The 9,170-nt window shown below is 35.6% G+C and overlaps 1 protein-coding gene across 1 annotated transcript in view; it reads right to left on the bottom strand.

The window, feature by feature from the left end:
* The window catches only part of LOC752216 (poly [ADP-ribose] polymerase 1), a 40,181-nt gene that overhangs the window by 26,309 nt on the left and 4,702 nt on the right, over window positions 1-9,170 (bottom strand). The window contains exons 5-12 of the mRNA XM_030998348.1: window positions 8,496-8,598; window positions 7,646-7,762; window positions 7,034-7,248; window positions 6,163-6,273; window positions 5,558-5,724; window positions 4,660-4,805; window positions 4,067-4,145; window positions 2,099-2,179 (exon numbers count right to left, since the gene is read on the bottom strand). Coding sequence (XP_030854208.1) covers window positions 2,099-2,179; window positions 4,067-4,145; window positions 4,660-4,805; window positions 5,558-5,724; window positions 6,163-6,273; window positions 7,034-7,248; window positions 7,646-7,762; window positions 8,496-8,598 — 1,019 coding nt within the window. The remainder of the gene's footprint in view (window positions 1-2,098; window positions 2,180-4,066; window positions 4,146-4,659; window positions 4,806-5,557; window positions 5,725-6,162; window positions 6,274-7,033; window positions 7,249-7,645; window positions 7,763-8,495; window positions 8,599-9,170) is intronic.

Raw genomic sequence — 9,170 nt, 5'->3', positions numbered from 1 at the left:
GCAGGTACATAATGCATGTACATGTATGTAACAAATGTGAGTATTAAATTATTCCTTGATTTAATACAAAACAAAACAAAAGCTTCGAAACTTGAAAAAGACACTTTCATTGTAAAAATATGAAAGAGAAGAGGCATACAGTTTATTAAAAGCTAGGAAAATCTTCTAGATGCAACACTAGAGACTTTTTTAAGCAGTTGCAACATATCAAACTGGGCAGCGATGAAATACAAATGACATTCTTCCTACACAAAAGCAAAATGGGACAGAGCAAACACCTAACATCGATATAGAGGATGTAACAGTTTTAAATGTCAGACTGAGAAATCAATAACCATCAGTGGCACTTGTCATCACAGTTCAGATTTACACACCTCTCAGCTCCACCAATCGCTGACTTCCTAGATTGTGTAGTAAAAGCACTCAAACTAGCAAACTCTTTAATAAGAGAGGGAGGTTCTAAAACACACAATCTGAAGCATTATGGCACTTCTCTACACATTAACGGCAGCAATTTGACATCTTACAGCTCTGACAAGTCTGCTTCTCTTGTACATGTCTATCAATTGAACATCAGCAACACTTTTATTTCATGAAATACATGCAAGGTACAGTAGTTTAGATAGTCTTAACTATACATATCAACAGAATTATTTTACTGTAAATTTGATGTTAATTTGTTCAATATAATAAAAGGATCATTTATTTATCAATTTGACTGTGCACGTAGAAAGTAGATAATTAAACAAAATATGAATAATAATATCATACTATTGCAAGCAGATCGTGAGTTTGAAAGTAACGATCAACATGAGAACGCAAGAAATATCCACCATTTTGGCGTATTAAATATATTTGCATGTATTCACAAATTCCACATCTAAACACAAGAGGATTGGCCTTCTCAGTTGTCAAAATTGTAATACCATATTACAGACATAGGGAAACAGTATATATCTTTCTGATTTCATGCTTACATTTTTTTGTGAAAGATACCCTGACTTATGCTTTCAGCCTTTCATGAAGTACATGTAGTACTAAGTACATACATTACTTTCACAGAAGCAGCTATAGGTCTATTCAATTCATCAATTCTTGAATAATCTGGGCTGATCACATACATTTGGCATAATCTCCATCTTTCTTCATCTCATCTGAATAAAACATGTCCCAAGGAAGGCGAGAGTCCCCCCCCCCCCCCCCCCCCTCCTGTAAAATATCAGCAACTGTGGCTGAAGGTTTATAATAAATCAGTTTGGGAGCCGTTTAGTCATGGTTCATAAAACATCTTATTTCCTAAGGTCAGGAGAGACAGCTGATTTACTGGATGCATTAAAGTTCAATTCACGGTACAAGACACTGTATCACTGACATTTTCCATCAGTGTTGGTCAACTCTAAACACTCTTCCTTCTAATTACTTCCTTCCCTATTTATCTCTCTCTCTCTCTCTATTCTTTTCCTATTCTTTCTCTGTCCTTTCCTTACTGTATCTCTCTCTCTCCCCTCTCCTATCGGACTTGCACCTTTAGCTTACTAACTCTTATCTCCTCGCTGGTTAATCTTTGATCTATCCTCATCCATAATTCTAGAATGCCCTCCTTACCCCCCCCCCCCCTTATATTCTCATCCTACCTTTGTCTCTTTTTCTATGATTCTCCCTCACACATTTTCTTCTCTCCTCTATTTCTCTCTATTCTACATACTTTCTGATCTTGTCCCTATCACATATTTTGCTCCCAAAAGGCATTCTATTTGACATCAAGTCAATAGGAAAACTAGTTTGCAAATTTCGCTTGTAACACATTTCCATTTCCAAAGGTACTATTTAACAATTTGATGTGGTTATAAACATAGTAAGGTTGATAATATACTCTTATGAAAAGAGAAAAGATCGATAATTTGCCACTACACATTACAGTCTTCCTCAGATTTTCCTAGAGGTATCTCCATAAGTACCACAGTACCTCAAGGTCAATAGGCCCCCTCAGCATCTGATTTTTTTTTTAAACACCTATCTTTGCACAGCAGCCATCAATGTCACAATAAATTCTTCACAAAAATCAACATTGAAATTTGAATAGAGAGCTTTTGCTTACCTAGATTTTGATCCTCTACCACAGCTCCTCCTTTGAGCTGCATCTTGGAGGTCTTCGGCATGACAGAGGTGAACTTGGACTCTGCAAGGTCAAAGGTCACAGATGCATTTGTATTAGAAAAAAATGTGAATCTAGAATGCACAAATATGAAAACCTTCAGGCAAGGCACAATAATATATAAATAATAAATTCAAGAGATAATTCATATAGTAAACTGAACTGAGATTAAGACAACATAATGTATTTCAGATGGTGTTTAAAATGTTTTTAGATTATAGATATTTTAAATTATATTCTAGCATTCACATAGCCATTCTTTTTAGTTTTTTTAAGTCAATTGACCTTATGGTTCAAGGTAGAAGTATTGGAAACTAGATGGAATTTTGACTGCGCGCAGTCGAAAATGATGCCTCCGCCATAGAGCAATTTAAACAAGTTTGGAGTTTAAATCTCCAGTGGTTCTTGAGATATCATGATAACAATCTCAATGTATGGAATTTCATAAGTTGACCTCTGTGACCCTTGACCTTTGACCTACGTGCTCCAAAATCTAATCAGATTGTCTTCCTATGGTGATACACACTATCCTTAAGTTTGAAGTTTAAATCTCCAGTGGTTCTTGAGATATTATGATATGGTGATACATACTATCATTAAGTTTGAAGTGAAAATTCTCCAGTGGTTCTTGAGATATCGCGATAACGATCTCAATGTATGGAATTTCATAAGTTGACCTCTGTGACCCTTGACCTTTGACCTACGTGCTCCAAAATCTAATCAGATTGTCTTCCTATGGTGATACACACTATCATTAAGTTTGAAGTTTAAATCTCCAGTGGTTCTTGAGATATTATGATAACAATCTCAATGTATGGAATTTCATAAGTTGACCTCTGTGACCCTTGACCTTTGACCTACGTGCTCCAAAATCTATTCAGATTGTCTTCCTATGGTGATACATACTATCCTTAAGTTTGAAGTTTTTACATCTCCAGTGGTTCTTGAGATATCATGATAACAATCTCAATGTATGGAATTTCATAAGTTGACCTCTATGACCCTTGACCTTTGACCTACATGCTCCAAAATGTTATCAGATTTTTTTCCTATAGTGATACACACTATCACTAAGTTTGAAGTTTAAATCTCCAGTGGTTCTTGAGATATCATGATAACAATCTCAATGTATGGAATTTCATAAGTTGACCTCTGTGACCCTTGACCTTTGACATACCTGCTCCAAAATCTAATCAGATCGTCTTCCTATGGTGATACATACTATCCTTAAGTTTGAAGTTTAAATCTCAAATGGTTCTTGAGATATCGCGCTAACAAACTCAATACAAGGAATTTCATAAGTTGACCTCTGTGACCTGTGACCTTTGTACTCCAAAATCTAATCAGATCGTCTTCCTATGGTGATAAATACTATTCCCGAGTCTTAACTTTAAATCTTAAATGGTTCTTGAGATATTGTGATAACGGTCAAACGGGACGGACGTACGGACGTACGGACGGACAACCCGAAAACATGATGCCTCCGGCACCACCTTCGGTGGCGGAGGCATAAAAATTCACATTGGCATTTTAAACTGCATAGTAATTGGCAAAATAGGATTAAGAGTTCAAGTATCCACCCAAACAGACTGTCCTACAATGCCCTTACTTACATATATTTTTAAAATCAGCATATCCTATAGATTCCCCAGCCTAAATTACTATTTGTCATTCTCTAAATATGGATCGTCTCATTTCAAAGTTTATATTTGATTTCTACCTAATCATTTCATTGATGTTTCCCCATATTCATTTCTTCCTAGTAATAAAAGGAACATACAGAGAGAAAAGCTCCCCAAAAGGTTAAATAATGATGAGATGTTTTTAAGAGACGCAAAATAAACATACAGTTGTCATAAGATTAGCTGCACAGAAAGGAGAAACATTCATAGAATGAAAACAATTTCTTACCATCTTTCTCTCTCTGAAGTTGACCAATACTTTTAGTTGGTAGTTGACCAGCAACTGTATCAGCAATTCTAGTAGTAGGCTGGAAAAAATAACAGGTTTGAAATATAGACTAAGAAATAATGACTAAGAAATTAAAATCTATGCAAAATCTCAACAACAACAACAACAAAAGCATTAAATGAGGACAGAAAATATTGTCACTCATATTGAATATATTGAATATTCTTTACAGAATGTTGCATCTTTTTGTATATTTGATTTCTAATGAATTTCCCTTCAGCATACATCATACATGGATTAACATCCCTTCAGGTTAGTTCTTCCTTATCCACTTATAGAAAAGTGGCAATGTTGGATATTTTTCTCTCTATTTTTTCATCCCATTTGGATAAGCACTAGAATTCTAGTTCTAAAACTCCCATACTATTCTGACAGCCAACAAGTTGCAAGCTTCTAAGATGAGCTATGCTCATTTTAACTGTAAATGTTTGTCGGCAGGTGATTTAATCTTATCTACAATGAAAACACATTGCTATACAAGAAAGACAATGGCAGGTATGCATGGAGAATGAATAGTAATAGCACCATCTTACATCTGATCCCCAAGTAGAGATGCTGTGTTGAGTGATCATCAGAGCTGCACCTCCATTCTTAACAGCATCCAAGAAATCCTCTGAAACAACATGGACATCATTGCTCTCAGCTTCTTTCATCTTCTTGTTCATCTTCTTGACCTCAGCTGAAATTATAGCAAACAAACAAAATTAGTTTACTTATGATAGGGAAATTTGTTTCTCCATCCTCTCATCCCAATCCCATCAAAATGGAGAACAATTTCAACTAAAAAAGAAGTCTGATAGACTGCATTCTTTCAAACTGGTACTTCACACTTCTACCAATACAAACAAAATTGTTTTTTTAAAGATCATCTGAAAGAAACTACTGATAAAAAACAAGAATTTAAACATGCACATATCCAATTTACAGCATCAATTCAAAACTATTTATACTTTCACCTTGTTCAGTAACATTGTCATTTTCAGTAATATTGATTAAAGTACCATTAAATTTCATGCCATTAAAAGTTCAAGGCCTCAAACTCTCAATAACTATGTTTGGATTGATATCCAGATTGCATGACATGTGCTCTACGGATAACTGCTCAGCGGTCAATGTCAAACAGTGACCAAATTCCTATTAACCCTGTATCCGGTCCCGGGTCCCACACTATCCCTGACCATAACCCAAACCCTGAATCTAACCTAAAACCTGATTGTAACTCTAGCCCTAACATTATAATCTTTTCACTAAATAAAGCCCACAACAAATAAGAAAATAATGGGTCACCCATGACAGAATACACAATGTGTGCACCATCTCCACTCCCTAGGGAGTGCTATGTACACATGATTGCATTCACAAAACAAGTTCCTTACTTCTACCGGATTGAATGGCAATTCAAATTGACAACAAAAAGAAGAGAAAACACACCTTCATTGCTAATGACACAGGCTGTTTCTGGTGTGATTTTAGTAGCTACCTCTCCTCCTAGATCCTGGATGGTTGTCTTCAGTTGTTTATTGCTCTTGGACAATTTGCCATGAAGTACAATAGTACAGTTGTATAGGGCCTTATCTTCAGGTTTCTTGACTATCTTTCTGTAGAAGAATAAGTTTCATAATTCTAGTTTTATCTAAACACCAAATATCTTTCAGTCTGGGTATCAGATATCAGGCTAAGTATCATACTTCAAAAATATCTATTAAAAAAATTTAAAAAATTTAAAAACAGAATTTTTGAATGTGCACTATGAGAGTCTCAAGAGCCACTGGATTTAAAGAAACCCTATCTCTAATTGGACATCAACTTATAGGACATACAAGATATGTGAATAAACACTATAGACATTATGTTGGCCCTCAGCGATCACTGCCCTAACAGGATATGGCAACAAGTGCATAGAGGACCAATGACACATAGGTCCATACAACCATCCAAAGGTAGTTAGTATTTGGTTTAGATGAGAAAAGATATGTGCTGCTTAGTTGTTGCCTTAAAAAGATACAAGTGACATTGTAAATGGAATATAAGCAAACCTTTTGCCATCACCAGCTCCATCTTGACTTGCAGCTGATGTAGAAGCCCCTTCCTCCTCCTCCGGAAACAGTCTCTTACCCTTGTTGTACGCCACAAATTTGAAGTTTTTCCTGTTTTAACATTTAAAAAAAATAATCAAAATAAGTTATCAATCATGTTTAGTACCAAAATATATGCAAGGATTCACAACAAACTAAAAATGAACTAATAAGACAACCAAGATTTGTTAGTGTTATCAACATTTGAACTTGAAGTTAATTCGATATCACTTGCATTGATGCAGACAAATAAAGAATGATTGTCCAACAATAGTTGACAATGCAGACATATCCATTATATCATAAGTACATATTACTTTTCAACTATAATAATAACTTCTACTTATATAGCGCTTTTCATAAGAGATTTATATCTAAATGCTTTACAATATTGATGCAAGTAAAACTAAACAGAAAATGACAAGAGAACAAAAGTGAAATTATCAAACATAAGATAACAAGGTAACAATTTAAGAACGTGTTGGGGTTTTTTTAACGGTCAAGAGAGTTTAATTTGCAGAATGAAGGGGCCGATTGGGCGTGTATAACTGAATCATTTCAGAAAGATAATTTGGGGCATGACCATGTATAGACTTGAAAGTTAAAAGAAGAACTTTGAACTGGATGCGAAATTTAATGGGGAGCCAATGCAATTGTTTAAGGGTTGGTGTAATACATGGTCATTTTTTTTTGGTGAGAGAGAATAGACGTGCTGCAGAGTTTTGGATTCTCTGCAGCTTGGCCATATCTTTTTCCGGAATTCCGTGGAGCAGGCTATTTCAACTGTCAAGGAGTGACCTGATAAATGTGTGGATGAGGATTTCATACTTACAAGTAATCAATATCTTCCTTAAGATATTCTGGAATGTGCCATGTCTTACTCCTGGGAACATCCTTGCTTCTGTACTGACACTTGGTCCAGGATGTCAGGTTACCTGTACACTTAAAGCTCAGACCTGATGAACTCACAACTAGCTGGCCATTCTCGCATTCTGGACATTTCTCAAGGGCACCAAACATCATGCCATCAGCCACACTGTCTAGAAGCTGAAGGATAGGATAATAAGGATTAATCTAGCTCTAGCAGTACAATCTTGCCTTAAGCATTTCAAAAGTATTGAATCTGCTAAAATATATTTTTGCTGTCCTCATTGTTTTGAGAAGTGTTCAAAGTAGTAGCTGATACAAGGAGCAAAGCTGAGCTCCTAAAATATATTCATAGATGAGGATGATCACAAACATAACCTTATGAAAAAACTTATCTAGTAAGACTGTGAAATATGGAAACCTCTTCATTATTCTAGAGTCATTGACTACATTGCTTCTAACAGGAATCTGTGCAAGTAATCAATACATGCATGTTTTTACCCTACTTTCTCTCTCATATTAATTCTTACATAATAATTCTTAATGAGCACGGAACTTTAAATCCATTCTTTCTTACCCTACTCTCTCCTGGAGGAACTAGTTGATCATTAGCTTCCAGTATGTCCTTCAGTCCATTGTTCTTTACCCATCGGTAAAGCTGGTCACGGATTGCCCATAACTGATCATTCTGGGTCTGATCATTCAAATTCATATCAAGAATAGAGAAAGAGAGATGTAAAAGTATCATGACAAATAATGCAAATAAGCTGCTTGATTTAGATTACATCCTTACTTGAAGATACAATGGAAATAAACATTTGTAAGATATTCTAAAATATCTGAAGAATTGCAAGGAATTACATACTGTGTGTAAAATAATGTGGCATTCAAACTAATGCCTTATTCAATTGTCTTATCATCGAAAACATCTGACCAGCTAAAGGATGCGACTGAAAAAACATTCCAAACTTTGGTATGACTACTAACAAAAATAGGTAAAAGAATCGTTGCAACAATAGTACATGATCAATATTGATGAGGCCTTTTCAGTTTCATTACACCAAATCATCCTCTTGAAATGTGCCATACGAATGTTAGCCAGTTTCTATCATGATGCAGTTCCATTACCAGGGACCAGTTTCACAAAGCCTTTTTTCAAAGACAAATGACAAAAACCAGTGACAAATCTGCTGTTAACCAATCAGAAAAACTTTTATTTGTCACTGATGACAAGTTTGTGAAAACCTCCCAGGCCTCGCGATAGCCTTGGATATATCAAAACGAATGCTCAATACTCCATCTAAAAGCTTCAGGGATACTTAGTTCCATGTAATAGCCTGTGTTTGCCTCAAAATATACCTGTCTTGTATGAAAATATGAAAATCTATTCATTCTCAATCAATTAATTTATAGGGGAGCATTTTTACCTTGAGATCTCGATCTAGTTTGCTGATTTTTGGAGCAGCCTTCTTTGCTGGAGGAGGATCTGTTTTGCCTTTGCCTTGTCCTTTAGTCTTTGGCATTGCTTTCCTGTGTGAAGAATTATTTATTATAAAATGGCTCTAGTATTGTAAGCATCGTGATTGGTCAATACGCGTCACATGACATGTACAAATTTTTGATGCAAGCACGATTTTGCAGAAGAAAGCGCAAAAAAGGTTATATTACACGTTACCATGGATATCCAGCACGCACGCGTACGTATAGTACGCCCCTTTTCTGAGTGCATTGTAATATGAGTGCATTTTAATTGTAAACGTAGGTAAGTATTGTACGCTCCATGATCCATCCCAGCGCAGCGCGCGTACGCGTAGCTTAGCTATATAGAGCGGGCCAGGGTATTATTAGAAAGCAAATTTTTATTTTACTTTATTTTGCCTTGGATATAGGCCTGTTTTGACTTTGGGATTTTATAATGAAGCCAGGAATTTCAGCTGTCTGACTCGTCTCTAGACCCCCTATGGATTTTATTTTTACTCAAGGCAATGAATCCCGTGAACTTTTTGGTAAGCTTGCAAGGTCTTACTCTAGTCTTAGTCTAGAACCAACATAACTCTAGATATAACTCTTGTAGACTCTAACTTAATGCTTCAGATCTAAAC

The sequence above is a fragment of the Strongylocentrotus purpuratus genome, unplaced genomic scaffold (genome assembly GCF_000002235.5).
Source record: "Strongylocentrotus purpuratus isolate Spur 01 unplaced genomic scaffold, Spur_5.0 spur5_scaffold_5, whole genome shotgun sequence".
Taxonomy (NCBI): Eukaryota; Metazoa; Echinodermata; class Echinoidea; order Camarodonta; family Strongylocentrotidae; genus Strongylocentrotus; species Strongylocentrotus purpuratus.
This window is presented reverse-complemented; position numbering and strand designations above follow the sequence as displayed.